Source organism: Sorex araneus, chromosome 6, assembly GCF_027595985.1.
Source record: "Sorex araneus isolate mSorAra2 chromosome 6, mSorAra2.pri, whole genome shotgun sequence".
Taxonomy (NCBI): domain Eukaryota; kingdom Metazoa; phylum Chordata; class Mammalia; order Eulipotyphla; family Soricidae; genus Sorex; species Sorex araneus.
Window position 1 is genome coordinate 26566225 of NC_073307.1, and position 25179 is coordinate 26591403.

The 25179-nt window shown below is 42.7% G+C and overlaps 1 protein-coding gene across 1 annotated transcript in view; it reads left to right on the forward strand.

Annotated features, from left to right (window-relative positions):
- The window catches only part of CDKL3 (cyclin dependent kinase like 3), a 58777-nt gene that overhangs the window by 14846 nt on the left and 18752 nt on the right, over window positions 1–25179 (forward strand). The window contains exons 3-4 of the mRNA XM_055142946.1: window positions 16776–16954; window positions 23528–23640. Coding sequence (XP_054998921.1) covers window positions 16776–16954; window positions 23528–23640 — 292 coding nt within the window. The remainder of the gene's footprint in view (window positions 1–16775; window positions 16955–23527; window positions 23641–25179) is intronic.

A 25179-nucleotide genomic window follows, 5' to 3' on the forward strand; every position in this document is an offset into this window, starting at 1 on the left:
TTGCAAGTGGGCGACCTGGGTTTGATTCCCAGCATCCCATATGGTCCCCTGAGCACCGCCAGGGGTGATTCCTGAGTGCAGAGCCAGGAGTAACCCCTGTGCATTGCCAAGTGTGACCTAAAAAGCCAAAAAAAAATTTAGGGGCCATAACCAGAAGTGTGGGGATCCTCCCAACTCAGTCATTCAGGCAGTGCTTGGGGGACCACATGGTTCTGGGAATAAAAGGCAAGTCTTCTACAGGCAAAACATGCACTCTTTCTGGTTCTAACCTGGTTCCTTAAAATCTGGATCCAGTTAGGAATTGAACATTTTATTATATATTTTTTAATATAGAGGGAAATCCCAATCTTGCATGTTTCAGGCATCCTCTTCCTGGAAGTTGCTAACTTATTTTTTCACACATACATTGGCATTTAGTTAGATATTTTAATAAAATTGGTAGTTTTAATTTTAGTTTTAGTTTTTGAGCCACATCCAGCAATGCTCAGGGCTTACTCTTGGCTCTGTACTCAGGAATCACTCCTGGTGGACTCAGGAAACCATATGGGATGCTGAGGATCGAACCTAGGTAAGCCACATGCAAGGCAATCATCCTACCCACTGTACTAACTCTCCAGCCCCAGTTTGGTAAAGGATTAGAAAACCTGTTTTTGAATTATAGTCTGGTAGTTTGCATTACACATAAAAATTAACTCAAAGTGCACCAAAGATCTTTTGTAAAAATAAAGTTAAAGTCTATTAAAAAAAACTTAAAACAGGTGATGGGCCAGAGATATAGTACAGCAGGTAGGGTACTTGCCTTGCATGTGACCAACATGGGGGGTTCGATCTCCAACATTCCATAGTTCCCCAGGTTTTCCAGGAATGATTCCTGAGTACATGAGTAATCCCTGAGCACCATGAGGTGTAGATCAAAAACAAGAAAGGAAGGAGGAAAGGAGGGAGGGAGGGAGAAAGGGAGAGTGGAAGGGAGAGCAAGAAAAAGAGAGGGTGGGAGGAAGGCAAGGGAGGGAGGGAGGGAACAAAGGAAGGAAAGAAGGAAGACTGAGCAATGGTGATCATGAATTAGGTGACAATTTAAAAGATGGCACAACAAACAATAAAGATTATAAAATAGGAATATTACATTTATATTATTGAATTTTGGGCCGCACCCAACAGTGCTCAGAAATTATTCCTGGCTCAAAAATCACTCCTGGTAGGGTTCCAGGGATTGCATGGGGTTCCAGGGATCAAGCCAGGTAGGCTACATGCAAGGGCAACCCCCCTACCCATTATACTCTCATTCTGGCTCCAAAAAATTACCTTTATTTTAAGTTTATTTTATTTTACCTTTATTTTAAGTGGTGGATATGGGAGTCATATCCACCAGTGCTGGGGAAAGAGAGGAGCCATTTCCAGTGGTGCTTGGGGGCCACAAAGCTATTCCTAGTGATGATGAGATGGGTAGAATGTAGTGACTGAAATTTAGCCAAGGCTTTACACATGTAAGACATGTGCTCAATTATTTGAGCCTCATCTGCACATCATTAGTACAAAAAAAAAATCAATAGTATTTATTGTACATGAAAGGCTGAGGAGATAAAGAGGCTGGAGTGCATGCAGAGCCCTGGGTTGGATCCCCAGTACTTCTTGGTCTCCTGAGCACCACCACGTGTGTCCCAAAAGCAAAGAAAACCCAAACAACAAAAAAATACCATCAGGAAAGTAAAAGGGCAATTTAGAGTATGGAAAAGTACTTGGAAATTATTTGTCTGATAAGTAGTAGCCTGGAAATCAATAGTACAAACACATAACCTTTTTTTTTTTCTTTCTGGGTCACACCCAGCAATGCTTAGGGGTTACTCCTGGCTCTCTACTCAGGAATTACTCCTGACGGTGCTCAGGGGACCCTATGGGATGCTGGGGGTCGATCCTGGGTTGGCCTCATGCAAGGCAAATGCCCTACCCCCTGTACTATCACTCCGGCCCCACATAACCCAGTTTTAAATGGACAAAAGACTTGAATAGATATTTCTCCAAAGAAGATATACAGATGGTTGATAGCATATGAAATAAAACTCAGCGTCATTAGTCATTATGGAAATGCAAATCAAAATCACAATGAGCTACCACTTTGCACCCACTAGGCAGGCTGTAACTTAAGACAGGCAATAATGAATGTTGGCAAGGAAGTAGAGAAAATGGAACTCTCCTTCACTACTGGTGATAATCTAAAAATGGCACAGCTGCTATGAAAACAGTTTGGCAGTTCCTCAAAAAGTTAAACTTAGAATTACCATATGACCCAGCAGTTTTGCTCCTAAATAAATACCCAAGAGAATTGAAAACATATATTCACATGAAACCCACAGGTGAAGCGGTTTTGACTTATGCCTTGGATGCATGAGACTAGATTTCATCTCCAGCACTACAAAAAACAAACAAAAAACAACCAAAAACAGAAACCTTCATAGGATGACGCTTACAATAGTATTACAATATTAGTATTGCAATAGTGGATACAACTCAAATAAAGAAATTGATGAATTGTTAACCAAAAATGGAGCTTATCCAAATGGTAAAATTTATTAGTCTACAAAAAAGAAATGGAATATCAATATGTTGCAATATGAATGAGCCTTAAAAATATGTTGTTAAATGAAGGTCCAGGAAGATGGCTCAAGGGATGGAGCCCATACTTTGCATGTGGGAGCGCCAAGTTTGATTCCCTGTACCCCCAGAACACTTGGAGTGGCTTCCAGCATTATTGAGTGTGGCCCAGAAAAAAAGGTTATGAAAGATGTTTCTGCTTTTGTTTTTTTTTTGCTTTTTGGGTCACACCCAGTGATGCACAGGGGTCACTCCTGGCTCTGCACTCAGGAATCACTCCTGGCAGTGCTCAGGGGACCATATGGGATGCTGGGAATCGAACCCGGGTCAGCCGCGTGCAAGGCAAACACCCTGCCCACTGTGCTATCGCTCCAGCCTTAAATTTGCTTATAAGTGGATGGACATGGAGAGTATCATGTTAAGTGAAGTGAGTCAGAAAGAGACAAACAGAATGACTGCACTCATTTGTGGAATATAAAATAACATAATATGAGTCTAATACCTAAGAACAGTAGAGACAAGGGCCAGGAAGATTGCTCCATGGTTGGAAGCCTGCCTCATGAGCTGGAGGAGAGGACAATTGGGATAGAGAAGGGATCACTTAGTCAATGATGGTTGGAGGGATTGCTCAGGATGGGAGATGTGTGCTGAAATTGGACAAAGGACCAAATATGATGGCCTTTCAATATCTGTATTGCAAACCAAGATTCCCAAAAGTAGAGAAGAATATGAGGGAAATTGTCTGTGATAGAGGCAGGTTGGGGTGGGATGGGGTGGGAGGGATGCTGGGGACATTGGTGGTGGAAAATGTACACTGGTGGAGGGATGGGTGTTCGATCATTGTATGACTCAAACTCAAACATGAAAGCTTTGTAACTATATCTCATGGTGATTCAATAAAAAAAATACAAAGAAGAATAAAATAAAATTGGATTGTCTTGGGTCCGGAGACATAGCATGGCAGGTAATGTGCTTGCTTTGCAGTGGTTGATTTGGGTTTTATCCCTGGCACTCCATTGGTCCAGCGCAATCCCTGCCAGGACTGTTCCTTAAGCTTAGAGCCAGGAGTAAGCCCTGCTCAGGGAGTGGCCCAAAATAAAATAGAATTGCGTTCATTGTTGAGTTTAATTATATATTTGAGGATAGTAAAATCTTATCAAATACATGATTCACAAGTATTTTATCCTACCCTGTGAAATCTTTTTGCTTCTTTAATGACAATATTTTGGCAGGGGTGAAGCAGAGGGTCACAGCCAATGGTGCTTAGAGACTATTTCCAGCTCTTGGGTACCACATGTAGTATTAGAGATTAAACCCAGGTCTCCTGCATGCAAAGCATGTTCTCTCTGGTCACATGGTGTGTGTGTGTGTGTGTGTTGCTGAGGTCTAACCCATGACCTGACACATACAAGGCAAGTATTCTACCACTGATCTGCATCTAATGCCCATTTTGGGTTTTTGTTTTGTTTGGGAGGCTATACCCAGAGGTGCTGGGGGCTACTCCCCCTGAAGCACTTCACTTCAGGCAGTGCTGGAGATTGAACATGGATCTACCACATGCAAAGTATTCATGCATTCAGCCTGTTGAGCTATCTCTCTGGCCCCCTCAACCCACATTTTGCTTTCTAGATAGTGTCCTTTTTAATTTTTTTGTAAGACATTCAAAATGATTTATTTTGTGACCTGAGAGGTATTACAGTGGGTAGGGCATTATCTTACACAATTCTGATTCAGGTTCAGCCCCTGGCACCTTGTATGTTCTCCAATCACTTCCAGAAGTGATCCTTGATTGAAAAGCCAGGGGTGAGCCCTGAGCACCACCAGGTGTGGCCCCAAAACAAAATAAAAATCTTCCATATTTGTTGAGATTCTGTTTATATTTTTATATTCTGTTTATATTTTTGTCCTTTGGATACTTAAGCTTTAACCGTATTGAAATAGCTGATTGTAGGAGCCAGAGAGATAGTACAGTAAGATAAGGTGCTCACCTTAAGGTAGCCAACCTAATTCCATCCCCAGCACCACAAATATTCTTCCATGCCTCGCCAGGAGTTTTTGAAATATGTTGGAAATTTATAATTCTTGTTCAAAATTATATACTTAAAATGTGGCATCTCAGGAAACTAAAGTTTCCCGTCTTTGTTTTTTTTTTGTTTTGTTTCGTTTAGAAGCATTTTTTATTTTTTGGCACAATATAATTTTCATGGTACAGAAATAAAAAACATTATTCATAACAGAATGAAAAGAGACGAATTTTATGATTTATGCTTGATCAGTCATTTGCAATCACATTACATCTTGTTTGGTCTATAGTCCACTTTTGGCACACGTATTTCAACCCGAACGGGTCCTCCCAACATCCTTTACTTGATGTTCACTTCTATATCTGAGCTGCCTTTTCCTCCAGCATGTGAGGCCAGTTTCCAAGCCGTGGAGCAGACCTCCTGGTCCTTATCTCTATTACTCTTGGGTGTTAGTCTCCCATTCTGCTATAACATTTCCCATCTTTGCCCTTTGTGTGTGTGTGTGTGTGTGTGTGTGTGTGTGTGTGTGTGTGTGTGTGTGTGTGTAGTTGCTTGTTGAGTTATTTTCCTGGGCTAATTTTCCAAGTCTGTTCTTCTTTGTGTAGGACCACTGATACTTGCTCAGGTAGATGAAAGGTTAGCTGATGATTGGCCAGAGATTTCCTTAAATGTCAAAGGCAATAATTTTCTTAGCCTCTCTTACTAAGAGGTTCCTTTTCACTACATTGACACATGTGTCCAAGGTTCAAGCAAACAGTTCATAAATCTGCCTTAACCTTAACTTCCTATTTGCCTCAGACTCAGCCAGTGTGAAGAGCTTAGGAGCACTTCAGATCTTCCCCCTCCTGGGTCTGTCCATAGCTCTGTGCTTGTATGAGGCCTTCTTGATTCCTCAGGAATATGGAGCTTTTCATGTTCTCTGTGTATATATCCTAGTCTTATTTAAGTGTACAGCGGCTGCATCAAAGGGCTGTGATGTTATACAGTAGCCACCAGTGATTTCTAACAAAGGCTCCAGAATACAGTTTACACTAGGCAAACTGAGTTAGGTCAAATAGAGACAAGTCTTCCGGCAGTATTTCCAGGCAAACTGCCAGACAGACCAAAGTCATGACGCAAGTGATGACACTGGGAATGAGGCTTCAGAGGAAATATAGTGTTCCCCTCATCTTGATTTGGGGGCTTTGATTCTATGGGGCTTTGGGAGCTGAGAAGAAGAGAATAGAAATTGGGAGAGTTATAGGGGCTAGAATGATAGTACAGCAGTGAGGGCATTCACCTTTCACTCAGCTGACCTGAGTTTGATCCTGGCACTCCATATGCTCACCTGGGCACCAGCAGGAGTAATTCCTGAGTGCAGAGCCAGGAGTGTAGCCACCTGAGCATCACCAGGTGTGGCCCAAAAACCAAAAAAAGAAAATAGGGGAAGTTATAACACCATAAAATTTTACTAAAAATAGGACACTTAAAAATTTTTATAGCTCTTTATTTAATATGCAAAGTATTGGGGCTGGAGAGATGGTGCAGGAGGGAAAGCACGTGCCTTGCATGTGGTGATAGCAGCTGTTACTCTGGTTCAAATTCCCAGCACCACTTATGTTCCTGAGAATCACCAGGGCTTGACTCTTGAGCACAGAGCCAGGAATAGCCCTGAGCACTGATGAGTGTGAGCCCCAAAATCAAATCAAGAAACCCCCTAGGTACTGAAAAAGATTAGTTAATTTTCTACAGTATTCACATAACATTTATTTGATAAAATTTTTTATTTGAGGGGCCACACCTGGAAGCGCTCAAGAGACCATGTGCATAGCAGGGATTCACCTGGATCAACTACATTCAAGGCCGCTGCCTAAACTCCTGAACTACTTCTCCAGTTCATTACATAATTTTTTTTTTAATTGGGGAAAGTATTTTTTAGTTTCCTTAACTTTACCATTTGTCACCTTTTTGATTTTATTACATTGCCTTCTTGATTCTATTACATTGCCTTTACAAATTTTAATTTGTCTTCTGTTGACTTATAATTTACATTCCTGATTAGCTGTAAACTCTGTAAGGATTGTGACTTTGCCTTATTCATTGCCTAGGATAGTGCTTTTTAAATTGTACTGCCAGGGACCAGCCCCAGGTGAATGGGTCTGAGGCAGGGGTCCTGCCAGGGGTAAGAAAACAAGAAACAGAGAAAGAAAACCCTGGGTCGGGGGGCTCACAGTCTCATGCACCGGAGTCCCAATTCCCCATTACATTCTATATTTATTGTGTTCGGCCTACAATCATAGGAAGAGCAAGGGTGATCTTTTACAAACATCTGCTTCTCTGGGCTAACCTAACCAGGCTAAGCTAAGACAAGTCAACAGGAACTACCTGACTGAGGGGGGAGTAGGAGATACGTGACTGAGGGTCTCTAAAGTGAGTTTATGTCTCTCTGGGAGAGGTCGCAGAGATAAGAGCAGTTACAGGACCCACATCGCCAGAGCTTTCTCCGACGCCACTTTCTGGTGGAGGAAAGGTGCCTTCAGTCACTCTCCAGCCCCTCCTCATTCTATCCAACTAATCTTTTAAACTAAGTGTGATTGTATTTCTATGCAAGTGTGTGCAGATCTGATATAAAAGGTCTTACCAAGTATTTATTTTGTTTTGTGGCCACACCTAGCAGTTCTCAGAGCTTTGTACTCAGGGGTCACTCCTGAGAGGCTCAGGGGACCATATGTGGTGCTGGGGATTGGTCCACATGCAAGGTAAACACCTTATCCACTGTACTATCCTCCACTAGCTCAATAAATATTTATTGAGTGATTTGAATTACTATATCATAACAAAAGTCAGGATGTTAATCAGTGCCTACAAAGCAAAGGAACTATAGAAAAGGAGTGACTTTTTTTTTTTTTTTTTTTTTTTTTTTTTTTTTTTGCTTTTTGGGTCACACCCAGCAATGCACAGGGGTTACTCCTGGTTCTACACTCAGGAATTACCCCTGGCGGTGCTCAGGGGACCATATGGGATGCTGGGATTCGAACCTGGGTCAGCCTGGGTTGGCCGCGTGCAAGGCAAGCGCCCTACCCGCTGTGCTATTGCTCCAGCCCCAGGAGTGACTTTTTTGATATTATCCAAATCAACCATTTGGATAGACTATCAAATAAGTAATATTGGCCCTAGAAAAGAGATTTAATACTGAAAGGTAGTTCAACAAATTATATGGAGCACATACTTTTTTACATGCTGGAGGCTGAGTTTTGATTTCCAGCACTCTATGGTTCCCTGAGCACCACAGGAATGATCCCCAAGCACCATACTAGAAGCAGAGCCGGGGGCGGCCCAAAAACCCAAAGGAGAAAAAAAAAGAAATTTTCCATCTTGTAGTTTATAGCTGAAAAAATAGACTAGAGTAGATGATACTATAAGGATAGATGACTAGATATGGTAAGAGGGTAGAGAGTAGTGGGTGGTACTCTGCAGTTTTGTGGCACTTACAATGTAGAGGTAAAATGGAGAATGGGCAAGAAAGTCATCAGGAGAAGATACATATCTAAATGCTCAGTGATATGAGCTTGCCAAGAGTGCCCTCCATTGTTTTATGCCCTGGGAGCTAAACAGTTTTCATATCCATTTGAGGAAGGATTGAGGAGATAATTCACAGGGCTGGAGCACATGTTTATTATATATAGGGCCTCAGGTTCAGAGGTAAAACAAACCAAATAAAAACAAAAAAAAAGTTAAAAAGAAAACCATTTGACTGAGGTGACAGGTTTTTGGTAATTTTTTTGTTTTATTATAGTCTGATAAGTAAATAAATTCTAAAGTTAGCAAATTGAATTTCCTAGTGTCAAACAGTGAATAAGTGATGGTAATGAGAAGTGATCTAGAAGTAGTGTTCATTAGCTGAGGGTCATATGGCCCCCTGTGGGCCTCTAGGATATCCCAAAGAGGCTACAGGTGAAAATTGCATAGATGGGGTTGTAGGAGATTGGAGTTCAACTGGTGGATGGGCTAGGGGGAACACAGGAAGGAAAAAAAGTCAGAAAAGGGCCACAGACAAAAAGAAAAAAGGTTGAGCAACAGCGATCAGAAAACTTGTCTAATATTCTTTTTTTTTAATATGCTTTTTGGGTCACACCTGGCAATGCACAGGTTTCTCCTGGCTCTGCACTCAGGAATTACTCTTGGCGGTGCTCAGGGAACCATATGGAATGCTGGGAGTCTAACTGGGGTTGGCCATGTGTGAGGCAAACGCCCTATCTGATGTGCTATCACTCCAGCCCCATTGTCTAATATTCTTTCCTTTCTATCATGTTGCCTTTCTGTAGCAGCTTAGCTCTGGAAATCTTAGGAGCTTACCTCTCATAACAGAGAAAATATAAAAGTCTGGGGTATTAGGAAATGCTGAAAAATGCCAGTGTGACTAGGAAGCTATAAGTAGATAAATGTACACATGTTCATAGATATACCTATATATTGTATACACATAGTGTACATTTGCCCATTGAAGTGGAATTGTGAGATCAGAAGAGGGGAAAGACACAATAAAAAGATTTATAAAATTTCAATTGCTATTTGCAAAAAAGAATTTAAAACAGTGAATCCATCTCAAATCTCAGAATTTCAATTATGTATCAATAAAATATTTGACTTCTAATACTTCTTTCTACAGCAAGATATTTGACTTATTCCCTCTTTCTGGATTTCACTTTTTTTCCTGTTCATCCTTGTTTACTATTGTTCATCCCTCAGATGTTAGTACAAACTAGAAATTCCTCCATAATATATGAAACTGGGTCATCTCTCCATTAAAATTATAATATTCGTATTTTCTTTTGTATCAGTTGTGACTGGGATATTTTTACATTAATGTGATTAGGGGATATCTCTTGTTTATCTCTTAGCTCTGTGTAGGCAAAGAACTGTTATTTTTCAGTGATTCAATATAGCTTTCATTGAAAGAAATTTAGAGATGAGGGGGAGAAAGAGAGACTTTCAAGAGGGAGCTCAGGCTTCTGCAAAGGAGAGAGATATGAGCATGAGAGAACATGGGGGTGTGGAAGAAAAAGTAAATAAGTCTTTAGTTGTTTTCATTTTTTAAATTGCTTTCCCAATGTACAATTTAAATAACAAACTTTACCCTTTTGTTTTTGTTTGATTTTGGAATGTAAGTTTTGTTTGTTTGTTTTTCTTTTTGGGTCACACCCGGTGATGCACAGGGGTTACTCCCGGCTCTGCACTCAGGAATTACTCCTGGCGGTGCTCAGGGGACCATATGGGATGCTGGGAATCCAAGCCCGGTCTGTCGCATGCAAGGCAAACACCCTCCCCGCTGTGCTATCGCTCCAGCCCTTTTTGTTTGCTTTTGGGCCACACTCGGACCACTCCTATCAGGGCTTGGGGTACCACCTGGGGTGCCATAGATCAGAGGTCAACCATATGCACAGCAAGCACCTTACCTGCTATAAAATCTCTACAGACCCAACTTTATCTTTTAAAGTTTATCATTCATTTTTGAGGGTGTTTTTGGGCTACACCCATCTGTCCTCAGGTGTCACTTCTGATGGTACTCAGGGGAAAATTTGCTGTGACAGGAATCAAATGGGGGAACATTTCAATGCCCGATGTTCCTGCCCCAGTTTACCTTTTGTTTTTTTAATTAAAAAGTCAATTTGTGGGGCCGGAGCGATAGCACAGCGGGTAGGGCATTTGCCTTGCACTCGGCCGACCCGGGTTCTATCCCAGCATCCCATATGGTCCCCTGAGCACCGCCAGGAGTAATTCCTGAGTGAAGAGCCAGGAGTAACCCCTGTGCATCATCGGGTGTGACCCAAAAACCAAAAAAAAAAAAGTCAATTTGTGAGGGGTGGAGAGATAGTATACCAGGTAAAGCATTTACCTTGCACATGACCAATCTGGATTTGATCCCCAGCACCCCCTGAGCATCACCAGGAATAACTCCTGAGTGCAGAGCTAGGAGTTATCCCTGAGCATTGCAGGGTGTGCCCCCCCAATTACTTTTTTTGGAGGAAGGGGGTCACACCTGGCGATGCACAGGGGTCACTCCTGGCTCATGCACTCAGGAATTAGCCCTGGCGGTGCTCAGGGGATCATATGGGATGCTGGGAATCGAATCTGGGTCAGCTGCGTGCAAGGCAAATGCCCTGCCCGCTGTGCTATCACTCCAGCCCCGCCAATTACGTTTTATTCCCTGCCATTCTTCCCCACTTCTTTTTTTTTTTTTGCTTTTTGGATCACACCTGGCGATACACAGGGGTTACCCCTGGCTCTGCACTCAGGAATTACCCCTGGCGGTGCTCAGGGGACCATATGGGATGCTGGGAATCGAACCCGGGTCAGGCCGCGTGCAAGGCAAACGCCCTACCCGCTGTGCTATCGCTCCAGCCCCCACTTCCCCATATTTTTGTTGATGATTTTGTCATCTCTACTGGTGGTTGCACATGTGCTTGCCTCTGGTCTCACAGTTTCAGTTGTGCTGCTTGCTGGTGGTCACACATCAGGTTGTACTTGCACACTTGACTGTGGTGCTCACTGAGATTAGCCCTCTATCAGTTGCTATACTTGCACATGTGTTTGCTGGGAGTTGCACTCAGTGGAGTCCCACAAATTCTGATGGTTGTGCTCACTAGAGGTTACTTCAGTGCCCAGACACAGGCTAGCTTTCTCACTTCCTGATTATGGTGCTTGTACATTTTTTTTTTTTTACAGTTACAGAGCTTTCTAGCAGTTGTACTCCCTTTTTGTGATGCTTATACAACCCTGGCTGTGGGGTGACCAGAAATTACTTGTGGTTCAAGGGTTCTTAAATAACTGACTGCCAGACTCAAGCAACACAGCTGCCAGGATCCATGTTTTGTGCATGTGGGACACTGGGGATTTGCATGCCTGACCATATGCTTGCAAGACAGGCACTCTAAGCCACTGTGCTATTCTTTTTGGCCATAATTAGTTAGTGTTTTCATATTTGGGCTTGCTTTGGTTTTGGGACTATACCCAGCAGTGTTCAAGGCTTGCTCCTGGCTATGTGCTGAGGGATTAGTCCTGGTGGTGCTCAGATGACCAGATATGGTATCAGGGGATGAATCCAGATCAGCAATGTGCAAGGCAAGTGCTCTGCCCACTGTACTATCATTCCAGCCCCCATGATATAGAAATATTTGTTGTTGTTGCTTTGGGGCCACACTGGATATGCTTAGGAGTTACTCCTCCTAGCTCTGAACTCAGTAATTATTACTGGTGGTGTTTAGGGGACCATATGAGGTCCCATGGATTGAACCCAGGTCAGCTTCGTGCGCGGTTGTACCTGCTGTGTTATCTCTCTGTATAATGTCCTCCCAGTGTGCTATCTTTCCAGCCCCAGATAAAGAATTTTTTGTTTGTTTGTTTTTTGGGCAACATCTGCAATACTCAAGGGTTACTCCTGGCTCTGTACTTAGGAATTACTCTTGGCTGTGTTTAGGGACCATATAGGATCCCAGGGATGAACCTGGTTGGCCACATGCAAGGCAAAAGCCCTACCTGCTGTACTATCACTCTAGCCCCTATATAGAAATTTTCTTTAAAAATTTTATATAAAAATTTATGTAGAAACTTTTATTTCATTTTCTATATGATTTTATATAGAATTTACACAGAGATAATGGGACTAATTATAATTACCAAATTTGGAGAACATAAAACCAATATACCCTAATTTACAATATTTCTATATAATAGCAACAAAGTTATGAACTTAGTTACATAAAAGTAAGAATAGGCGCACATGCTGCCTGAGCCCATGTGTTGCTTGCTACTATGTGGCCGAGCACATGTGTCGCCGCCTGCATCTCCCCTCTTGAGATGTGTACTTTCATGCATTCATGTCCAGTGCTAGGATGTATGTAAGGGCTCTCTCCACCCTTGGAGAAGCCCACATTCTCTCTTGAGTGCGTTACTCTTACTATTCTCTCTTCCACTTATCCCTTCCTCCTTCCCTCAAAAAGCCTCTAAATAAAATCTGTTTACTTAAAAAAAAAAAGTGAGAATAGTAGGGCTGGAGCGATAGCACAGCGAGTAGGGCGTTTGCCTTGCACTCGGCTGACCCGGGTTCGATTCCCAGCATTCCATATGGTCCCCCTGAGCACCACCAGGAGTAATTCCTGAGTGCAGAGCCAGGAGTAACCTCTGTGCACTGCCGGGTGTGACCCAAAAAGGAAAAAAAGTGAGAATAGTAGCATGTCAACAGACCCAAAAGAAAAAAAAAAGTGAGAATAGTAGCATGTCAACAGGGTGGATCTTTCTTTTTAGGAGTTAAGGATCACACCTGGTAGTTTTCAGGGCCTTTTCTGGCTCTTTGCTCAAGAGTCACTCTTGGTGGTCTTTGGGGGACCATAAGAGGAGCTAGGGATTCAAATCAGGGCTGGTAGAGTCAAGGCAAGTGCCCTAACCACTGTACTATCTCTCTAGGCCAGGGTGGATCTTTTTGCAACATATGAAGAACACCAAGAAGGAGAGCAATTAATGTGGTAGGCAGAATGTGTTTACAATAAAAAATAACTCCATTAAAAAAACAGGGAGAAGAGATAAATAGAAACTTCGTTTAAAAAGACATACAGATGGCTAAAAGACATATGAAAAAATACTCTGCATCACTTATCAGTGAAATGCAAGTCAAAACAACAATGAGAATATCATCTCACATCAGTGACACTGGCATTACTGCAAAGAACAAAAACAACCAGTGTTGACAGGGAGATGGGGAAAAAGGAACCCTACTTCACTGCTGCTGGGAAAGTTGTTGACTGATCTAGCCTTTTGGAAAACAATATGGACACTTCTCAAGAAACTAAAAGGAATCAAGCTTCCATATAACCCAGCAGTTTCAATTCTTGGTAATCACCCCAGTAATCCCAAAAACTATTCTGAAAAGACATCTGTGCTCCTATGTTCCGTGCAGCACTATTCATAATAGCCAAAATCTGGAGCTGGAGAGAGAGTACGGCAGGTAGGGCATTTACCTTGCACATAGCTGACCCAGATTTGATCCCTGGCATTGAAACCCCAGGTTTCAGTCCCTTGAGTACTGCCAGGAGTGATTCCTGAGTGCTGAACAAGGAATGAGCTTGAGAACTGCTGGGTGATGCCCCAAAACCAAGCCAACAAATAAAAAGCACTGTCACTGTCACTGTCATCCCATTGTTCATCGATTTGCTCAAGGAAGCACCAATAACATCTCCACTGTGAGGCTTGTTACTGTTTTTGGCATATTGAATGTGCCACAGGTAGCTTGCAGTCGAGATACTCTTGGTAGCTTGCCGGGCTCTCCGAGAGGGGTGGAGGAATCGAACCTGGGTCAATTGCATACAAGGCAAACGCCCTACCCGCTGTGCTATCGCTCCAGCCCAACAAAAAGCATAATAGCCAAAATCTGGAAACAACGCAGTGTCCAAGAACAGATGACTGAATAAAGCAGCTGCAGTGCATATACACAATGAATACAACTTCATAAGAAAAGATGAAGTCATGCAATTTGTTGCTACTTGGATCTGTAGCATATCATGTTGAGTAAGTGAAATAAGTCAAAAGGAGAGACAGAATGATCTTTCTCTTAGGTGAGATAAAAAGAAACATATAGGGAAATGTAGGGAGAGGCAACAGAAACTAAGAACTGATCTTCAGTAGGAAGCTTACCAGAGAATGCGGAGATGATCAGCTGAAAGGGGTCTGGAACTGGGACAGTGGTGGAGGGAAGAAGACCATCTGGTGGAAGAGAGCGTGTCTCTGGAATGGGCTATGCATGAAATACTACTATTAATGACATTATAAACCACAGTACCTAAAATAAAAACTCACAAAATGTACTTCGTATATGCCTTTAACTCATTTAATCTATGGAAAGTTCATTCTAGCAAATTTAAATAATTAAAATTGTATTTTAAGTTATTTCATGGGTGGGAGAGGAAGGATGAGTGAAGTGGTATCTTAATTTGCTTTTCCTCATCTGTTTTTGCTCATGTTATATCCCTAGATGTAGCTCTCTCATGAAAGGCAAATACCTTAGCCCCTGTCCGATCTGTCTAACCCAGAAACTGATATTCTGTAGACTAGGAGGGGCGGTTGAGAAAGTGAGCTTTAACTATATTCTGCAAGGTCTTACAAGCTATTTCAGGGTACTTCAAGTGTGTCAGATGGGGAATCTTTGAAGATGGTAAGCTGAAAAGTAACTTAATTACACATGTGGTTTTTCAGTGGTACTGATTTTAAAACAGACCAGGCATGTGGCTTAGTGCTAGAGCAACTTACCTTGCCTGCATCAAGTTCTGGATTCAATCTCTGGTGCTTAAAAGAAAAAAAATGAAGAGAGACCATTTGGTAGTGTAGTAATTAAATTTCTAGTGTAATACTATAAAGCAGTCAGTAGGCTGGGGAAAGCCCAAGAGAGTTTTAGTGTCTCCGAAGCTAAGTAGTAGAAAGTAGTAAATAGGAACAAAAGAGTAGGTAAGATTGCTCAGAAAATAAATGAAAAGAGAAAGCCTAAGATTAGAACCTAGATTTTAAGTGACAGAGATCTGCCGTGGTGATAGGATGTGGGGAACATTTTATTTTTTTTAATAGACTTAAAATTTAATCACTGTGAGACAGACCCTTACAAAGCTGTTCATAATTAGGTTTCAGTCATATGTTCCAACACCCATCCCTCCACCAGTGTACTTTTCCCAGCACCAGTGTCCCCAGTCCAGTTTCTCTCTCTCTCTCTCTCTCTCTCTCTCTCCTTTTGGGCATTGTGATTTGCAATACAGACACTAAAAGGTTATGTGTATTCATTTACCTACTTTTAAAACTCAGTTCTTGCTCAAAGTGATCATTTCCAGATCTTGTCATACTGGTCCCTTTTCTATCTTACCTACCTTCTGCCCCCCTGCCCCAACACACACTCTTGTGGTAGATTCTGATCATTGACCAGTCCTCTATTTGGGATGTTAGTCTTCAAGTATTTTTTTTTTAACATATACCACTAATTAATGCAGTCATTCTGTGTCTGTCCCTCTCCTTCTGACTCATTTCACTCAGCATGATACTCTCCATGTCCATTCGTTTATAGGTAAATTTCACGACTTCATTTTTTCCTAACAGCTGTGTAGTATTACACTGTGTAGATGTGCCATAGTTGTTGGTTTTTTTTTTTTTTTTTTGCTTTTTGGGTCACACCCGGCGATGCACAGGGGTTGCTCCTGGCTCTGCACTCAGGAATTACCCCTGGCAGTGCTCAGGGGACCATATGGGATGCTGGGAATCGAACCTGGGTCGGCCGAGTGCAAGGCAAATGCCCTACCCGCTGTGCTATTGCTCCAGCCCCAATGTGCCATAGTTTTTTTTATCCATTCGTCTGTTCTCAGACACATGGGGGAGCATTTTAGGCTTCAGAAATCAGAAATGAAGGGGTTGTTGGCATCATTTGCACAAGGTAGTATTTTTGTATTGAGGGGTCTATTGGGTATAATAATAATGAGCTGATTGTCAATTACTTTAACCAGCACAGTTTAAGTGGAAGGCAGATTTGAACCCCTTTTGAGGAGTAAATGAGTGGTCTGAAAATGAAGACTTTCAGATAAAGATGATGTCTTCTAGAAGTTTAGTTGTCAAGAAAGTGAAAGCATGGTACCTGGAGTGTGACATGAGCTAGAAGAAAGTTAAACTTTAAAAAATATATATGTTATTTGATTATCTTTCCTTTCAAGAATGTGATTTCCTATTTTAGTATTATGTTTTGGTATTATGTCTTCTTTTTTTTCTTCTTTTTGGGTCACACCCGGCAACAATGCACAGGGGTTACCTCCTGGCTTTGGACTCAGGAATTAAGACTCCTGGCAGTGTTCAGGGGACCATATGGGATGCTGGGAATCAAACCTGGGTCGGCCACGTGCAAGGCAATCACCCTACCCACTGTGCTATTGCTCCAGCCCCCAGTATTATGTTTTCTTGACTTCATTTAATTTTGAGATGATGGATGGGGCAAGACTTGAAAAGATATAATAATCTAACTTTTGCATAGAATAGTTAATCCTTTGCATGCAGTAAGAAATAACTTTACTATCATAATTAGGTCAATTTTTTCTATAATTTTTGAGTTTGTAGTTAATACAACCTTATTGTAATGTACTGTTATCTTCTGTTTGTTTTTAGGTCATTCATCGAGACATAAAGCCTGAGAATATTTTAGTATCTCAATTAGGAATTACTAAGCTCTGTGATTTTGGTTTTGCACGAACACTGGCAGCTCCTGGGGACATTTATACGGACTATGTGGCCACACGCTGGTATAGAGCTCCAGAATTAGTCTTAAAAGATACCTCTTATGGAAAGTATGTATATTTTGGGATTCTGCCTGGCCTTTCCTAGTCAATTCTTTTTGTAACCCCCTTGATACATCTATCATCCCTGTTACCTCTTTGTCTGGACTTGGTCAAAGAAAGCACTCCTTTAAATAGAACAGAGAGACCTACAGGCCCTCTTTGCCATGCCTGCTACTGAAGCTGCACTGCTTGATTCCAGGGACCAGGAGGCCAGTCAGGATACCTGCAGCTATCCCTTGGGGTAGACCCGTGCTCATTTTCAGCAAGGCGACACCCTTGATAGAGTAGCCTCCTACTACTGTAGTCTGCAAAGACGTGTGTGTGTATTTGTGTGTTTGTGTATGTGTGTTCATGCATGCGTGTTTGTGTGTGTGTGTTTTAATATTTTTGGTAGAAGGACATGCATGAGGCAGTGCTCAGAGGATAGATGTGGCTCTGCGCAAGGGGGTTACCCCTGGTGGTGCTCATGGGACCTTGGGGTGCAGGATCAGCTGCATGTAAGATCTTAACCCCTGGGACTCTTTAGCCCCTGCAAAAAATTAAGAAGATTCAAATTTACTTCACTCTGCCAGTGTTATCATAGGAACTGCAAGTTTTTTAGTACCTAGAATATGGTACCCTCTTTGCAAAGACAGCCAAATGTTAAGTTTTAAATTGTCCTCTTCTACATGCCTGAAGATAGCAAGGTCTCGTGGATATATATATATTTTTTTTTTGGGGGGGGGTGGTTTGGGTCACACCTGGCGATGCACAGGGGTTACTCCTGGCTCTGCACTCAGGAATTACTCCTGGTGGTGCTCAGGGGACCATATGGGATGCTGGGATTTGAACCCGGGTCAGCCGCGTGCAAGGCAAACGCCCTATCCGCTGTGCTATTGCTCCAGCCCCTAGGTCTCCTATATTGTGAATAAAAGCAGTATGTAAAATAACAAGCTAATATATGTTAGTCTTGAAAAGTGAAGAGGACCAAGTTGTACAACTTAAATAGAAAATGGAGGGACATTATTCTCTTAACGTCTCTGAGAATTCATTATTTTGTGGCGCTGAAGAACAGCAGAGGGGTTAAGGTGTTTACCTTGCTTGTGGCTAGCATTGTATATGGTCCCCTGAGCACAGAGCAGAGAGTAGAACTAAGCATCATAGGGTGTGGTCCAGATGCCAAAAAGAAAAGAAACATGCTAGAGAGAGAGAGTACAGTGGGTAGGGTATTTGTCTTGCATGTGATCCCAGCACTGTAGCACTGTCTGTAACACTGTCGCCCCATTGTTCATCAATTTGCTCGAACAGGCACCTAATGTCTCCATTGTGAGACTTGTTTTTATTGTTTTTGGCACAATATGCCAAATATGCCACAGGTAGCTTGCCAGGCTTTGCCGTGCGGGCAGGATACTCTTGGTAACTTGCCGGGCTTTCCGAGAGGGACAGAGGAATCGAACCCGGATCGGCCGTGTGCAAGCCCTACCTGCTGTGCTATCGATCCAGCCCAAACCTGAGTTTAATCCCCGCATCCCAAATAGATCCCTGAGCATTGCTCGGAGTAATTCTTTTTTTTTTTTGGGGGGGGGGGTTTGGGTCACATCCGGCGATGCACAGGGGTTACTCCTGGCTCTTTACTCAGGAATTACCCCTGGAAGTGTTCAGGGGACCATATGGGATGCTGGGATTAGAACCCGGGTCGGCCGCATGCAAGGCAAACGCCCTACCCACTGTGCTATTGCTCCAGCCCCCTAATTCTTTTTTTTTAAAATTTTTATTAGTGAAACACCATGTGGTACAGTTGTAGACTTACAAACTTTCATGCTTGCGTTTCAGTTGTACAATGATCGAGTATCCATCCCTCCACCAGTGCCCATTCTCCACCACCAATGATCCCAGTATCCCTCCCACCACCCCCACCCCATCCACCCCCCCACCCCACCTCTGTGGCAGGACATTCTCTTTTTCTCTCTCTCCTTTGGGTGTTGTGGTTTGCAATAGAGGTATTGAGTTATTGAGTGGCCATCGTGTGCGGTCTATAGTCTACTTTCAGCCCGCATCTCCCAACCCGAGCAGATCCTCCAGACCCCCTTTGCTTGGTGTTCCCTTCTGTATTTGGGCCGCCCTTTCCCCCAGTATGTGCGGCCAGCTTCCCAGCCATGGAACAAACCTCGGAGTAATTCTTGAGTGTACAGCCAGGAGTCACCTGTGAGCATCACTGAGTGGGCGGCCCCCAAAAAGAAACAAAACAAACAAAAAAGAAAAGCCATTATTATTTTAATGTTTAATTAAAATAGCATATTAATGCCAGTTTTATGCCAGCAATTGTTCTGAGTGCCTTAGATTTATTAAATTCTGTATTTTTTGCAACAATCCAATGATAAGGCTGATCTTATTATCTTACATAATATCCACATCTTAAATAAGATGATGCTAAGACACAGAGAAGTAAATAATTTTTTTTGGCTTTTTGAGTCACACCCAGCGATTCACAAGGGTTACTCCTGGCTCTACACTCAGGAATCACTCCTGGTGGTGCTTGGGGGACTATAGGGGATGTTGGGAATTGAACTTGGGTTGGCTTCATGCAAGGCAAATGCCCTACCCGCTGTGATATCGGTCTAGCCCCCAGAAGTAAATAATTTGTTCAGCCTCTTCAGAATAACTTTTTTTTTCTTTTTGGGTCACACCCAGCAATGCACAGGGGTCACTCCTGGCTCATGCACTCAGGAATCACCCCTGGCAGTGCTCAGGGGACCATATGGGATGCTGGGATTTGGACCTGGGTCGGCCGCGTGCAAGGCAAACGCCCAACCCGCTGTGCTATCACTCCAGCCCCTCTTCAGAATAACTTTTCAACTGTGCTTACCATTGAGGCCATTAGGAGTCTATCTCCAGTCTTCAGTTAATTCATCCTTTATAAAATGGAAATAATAATTCTATAAACTTTTGGTTTATATATTAAATGACTAATTTATTAAAAGATTAAAATACAGTTAATGCTCAATAAATGTTAGCTATTCTTTTTTTAAAAAAATTTTAGTGGGCCAGAGTGATGCTACAGTGGGTAGTATGCTTACATTTCATGCAGCCAACCCAGGTTTGATCCCTAGTGTTCATTAATGGTCCTCCAAGCCTGCCAGGAATGATCCCTGATCACAAAGCGAGGAGTAAGCCCTGAGCACAGCCAGGTGTGGTCCGAAAACCCAGAAAAAATATTATTTTAGTCATAGTGATTTAAAATATTTTTGTATGGGGCTAGCCTACCAGAATTCAATACCTAGTGTCCCATGTGGTTCACCCTGGTTCCTTGTTCAGAGCCATAGCCAGCAGTGATGTTCAGGGGACTTTAGGGTACTGGGGAACAAACCCCACCCCTCCCCCTGCCTCTATGGCAGACAATTTTCCCCATACTCTCTTTGTATTGTTTGTTATGAATAGCATAATTAGGGTCTAGAGAAATCTCTGCAGTGAGCTGCTCAGTTCCGAGATTCTTTTTGTTTCTCTGGATCATGGCCGTTAAGGAGTTTAAACAGCAGCTGGATGCAGTTTGTGGGCATGACCTCCAGGGTCCCATGGTGGGGGGGCAATGAAAAGAACCGGCCCATCCCCTATCTCTTGAGGCCTGGAGTTTTCTGTCACTGAATCCGAATATCTGCACTTCTCATTGGGTTCTGGAAGTTGGTGGCCACCGGGATTCTCGGGGGACAGGTGGAAGGATGACACCTGCTCCCTTCTGAGGCACCCCGGTGAACTCGGCCTGGCTCAAAGTCCAAAGGCAACTCTGCAGCAAGCTGCTTGGTTCTGAGATTCTTTTGTGTGTCCAATTCTTTACATTTTTGCAGCAATTTCTTACCTATACTGGGGAAATATGCTGGTTTATATAGGAATATTTTTAGTGTCTTTGTGGGCACAGATGAGAGAAATTTCTTACTGTATGAAGTATGCTTAACAAGAATATACTTAGTGTGGAGAGATAGTACAGTCAGTAAGGTGCTTGCCTTCTAAGCAGTCTACCCTGGTCAGTTCCTGGCACCAGATAATGGCCCTCTGGGCATCTCAGAGCTTTGCATGTAAAGCATGCATGCTAACCCTTTAAGTCACCTCCTTGGTCCCTCATGGTTCATGTTTTTGTATTGTTGGGAAGGGAGTATGAATTGAACTTTGCCCTGAGTTGTTGGAGTCCGGTGATTTGAGGATATCAGGAAGCCTGAAGGCACCATTAAGCTGCTGACAGTACCCTGCAGGTACAGGTCGATCTGGCGGCACCACACCCCTGGGCTCCAGCGGTATGGCAGCAGCAACCCCAGCAGGGACCAGGACTGGAGCCAGGGCTCCTACCACTCACAGCCTGGGAACTCTGGGCAGGCTGCAACCCCCAGTCCAGCAGAGCCTGACCAGGGGGCACAGGCCCCATCTTACTTTCCAGACAGTTGGTGCTCAGGGAGGTTTTCTTCCATAATATGCTGTGGGCAGTGTGGGCTGGTCTGGGGAAGAAATGGAGACGAGGCCACCCCTTTGGCGGTGAATCCCCAGGGCCCCATGGTGGGAACCCAGGGTGCCCCCTCAATTCCAGGACCCAAGCTCTGCAGTGGTGCCGAGTTGAACCTGAAGAGCCCTAATCTGACGCATTAAAATGGAGCCCTCTGCCAACGCCCGTAGCACTGAGAGCTGCAGTAGCTTGGCCCTTGGTGCACCGCCACTGTCCTCGTGGGTCCCACTTTGGGCCAGGGCTCCATGGCGGGCGACCTGACGGTTTCCTTTAATGGTGCTCTCCCTGAGACAGAATAGCCAAGGAGCACCCACTTTGACTAGTACAGAAGTTTTATGACCCCGTTGGCTGTTCAGAACACGGAGAGCTACCTCTGAGCTACCTCTGCCAGCTCTGACCTCATTGTTTAATCTTAAGAGCGCTCTGTAGATTTAGGATGCAAGTCATTCATCAGGTAGCGTGTTTTTACAATTTTTTTTCTCTAAATCTAGGACTTGGCTTTTCCTTTCATTTTTTCCCCCAGTTTCTTTCTTTTTTTTCTATACCTGGAGGTGCTCAGGGACTTCATGCTGCTCAATGCACCATATGTCGTGGCAGGAAACAATAGGATTGACTACATGCAAGTCCAGTGTCACCTACTATACTGTCTTTCTGGTTCATATTCTTATATTGTTTAATTTTTTTTTTGAAGATAGGGAACTTTGGATCACATCCAGTGGTGCTCAAAATTTATTCTTGGTTCTATGCTCAGGAAACACTCCTGGTGGGGCTTGAAGGACCATATACGGTATTAGAGATTGAACTTTGATTGCTTGCATGCAAGGCAAGCACCTTACCCCTATACTATCTCTCCAGCCTCTCGTGTTCTTCTTCTTCTTCTTTTTAAGCTGTGATGCTCTCTGAGTTTTGTACTTCTTTAGTTGTGATGCTTGCTTTGTGCTATTCAGGGAATCGTATGTAGTGCTGAGACTCAAACCCAGGTTGGCTGTATGCAAGACGAGCACTTTACCCAGTATACTAGTTCTTCAGCTCCTGTGATTCATTTTGAGTTATTTTTTTTAAAATAGGCTTTTGTCTAATTTCAGCGTTTTTCCACACACATTGTGTATGTTGCACATGTATGTTCTAGTGTGACCAGTTGAAAACGTGTTCCTTTGTCTACTGAATTGCCTTTACCCTTTTGTCACAGATTAGTTGAGTATATTTATATATTCATGAACTCTATTGTCTTGCTCTTTTTGTTTCTTCTTTCTCCAAAACCATACCATCTTGATTTCTGTAGTTTCATCATATGCATTTGGGGGGACGCACACCTGGTTTTGCTCAGGGGATACTCCCCTAGGAGTGAACCACATGCACAGAGCTGGGAGTCAGCCCTAAGTTGCTCCAAGTGTGACCCAGAAACATTAAAAATAATTAAAATTTCAGTTATATAAGCTATTCCTTGAAAAGCTGATTACGTGGGGAGAAAATTTTAATTATGGGTGACTCATAATAGGTTAAGATAAACATATAAAATCTAAGTGGTAAAACATTTGCATTTTTTGACTTTAAGCACAGATTTTAATAACTATTCTAATTAGTAAACCATTAATGATAATTATATATATAAGTATATGAACTATTTAAAAATAATTCTTTTCATTAACTTAATACTGTTAATAAAGGATGATAATTCTTAATAAATATCCTAAGGTTGGCATATGATATAGTGAAATTTATAAATGATTCCACTTGCCCACTCATTTTTATTTGCCCTTAACTTATTTTGGTTTGGCAACTGCACCCAGCAGTGCTCAAGGACTAGTCCTGGCTACTCAGAGGTCACTCCTGGTGGTTCTCTGAAGACCATGCAGCATTGGGGATTGAATCTGGGCCTCCTATATGTACAGCCTGCACATAGTCCTTTTATTTATCTCCTCAATATATTTGCCTTTATTTAAACATTTTTAGTAGGAGTTAATGGGCTGGAGCACATGTCTCCAATATGGTATGGTTCTTTGGTTTCTCTGCATCTTATCACCCAGCATGGGAGGTGCCCCCCAAAAAAGTTTTTAGGTAATACATTTTATATACTTCTTCATTAAAAGAGGATTTGTTTTTGTTTATGTCAGACCTGTAGATATCTGGGCTTTGGGCTGCATGATCATTGAGATGGCCACTGGAAATCCCTATCTTCCTTGCAGCTCTGATTTGGATTTACTTTATAAAATTGTTTTAAAAGTAGGTAAGTATTACTTAAATATACTGCCTAAAATAAATATAGCCAGATAAATTATGCTTGGTTTTAAGATTTAGTTAATTCTTTGTAAGAATTGGGAAACATATTGTTTTGGTAGATGGCAGCAGATGGAAGCCTTGGGCTGATAAAGAAAGTAGAATATTCTCCCCTGTCTTTACAAATAATATTTTCTTTGCCAGGATGCAAATAACTAAGCCATATGTTGATGGTGGGTGCTAAGAAAAATAGTATAATAGAAAACTACTTCAGTTTGTCTGAAAGTTGCCTTTGAATTTTGGTTTCTACAAATACTTGTACCTCTGAAAGAGGATTTCTAATAATAAAGCATATAAATGCTTTTTAAAATTAATTGGAAATATAAAATCAGTTACTTATGAGTAAAACTGTTAATTGTAGTGGATTACATGATAGCTAAATAGTTTTATAATATGTTTTATGAGAGCTGAAATATTTAGTGATCTGCTTTGAGTATGTTTTGTTTTTGTTTTGGGCCACACCCAGTAGTGCTCAGGGCTTACTCCTGGCTCTGCATTGATGGATCACTCCTGGCAGGGTTGGGTGGACCATATGTAGTGCCAAAGATCAAACCTGCATGAGCCACTTGCAAAACTGAAGTTCTACCGGTTGAAGTTCTACCTGTTGTACTGTCTCTCCGGCCCCACTGAACTTAAGAACAGCTTTGATGACTGGGGGCTGAGTATGTGCTGAGATGTGTGTGCCTGGAGGTGCACATTGCAGTGTTCACACACTGAGTTGCAGTGTTCATCACGGGGTCATACTCTTTGGGCTTCAGTGATTGCACCTGCACTTTCTAAGGATTGTACACTTTAGTTGTGCTACTTAAGCACATTCTGTTGCATATTCATTATAGGGGGGTGCTTAGGACTGATTCCTTGTCTCTGCTCTGGGATTTCTCCTGGAAGTGCCTATGGGACCATATGTGGTACCAGGGACTGAAGCAGAGTCATCTGCATGCAAGACAAGTGCTTTACCTCCTATGCAGTCTCTCTGGCCCTGTTTTTTTGTTTGTTTGGTATTTTGGGAGGGCACACCCAGCTGTACTCAGGGGCTACTCCTGTCTCTGTACTCAGGAATTATTCCTGGTGGTGCTTTTCAGGACCATATGGGGTGCCACGGATCGAACCCGGTCAGTCATGTGCAAGGCAAGTGCCTTGCCCACTGTATAATCTCTCCAGCACCCCCCTCATTTGTTTATTTTATTTTTGGTTTTGTTTTTGAAACACAGAAATGCTGAAGGAATACTCCAAGCTCTGTCCTCAGGGATCACTCCTGACAGTGCTCAGGGGACGGTGCAGAGCCAGGGATCAAAGCAAGGTCTTCATGCCCATCAAGGTATCTCTCCAGCCTGTCGAGATATGAGAGTGCCTGTTAGTTACAGTGCTCTCATACACTTACCTGGCTTCAGTGCTTGTAGTTGGGCTCTCTCAGACAGAAGGGCTGCCAATATTATGCCAGGTAGTTCCAGGGATTCAACTCATGGCATCTTGATTATAGGGCATGTGC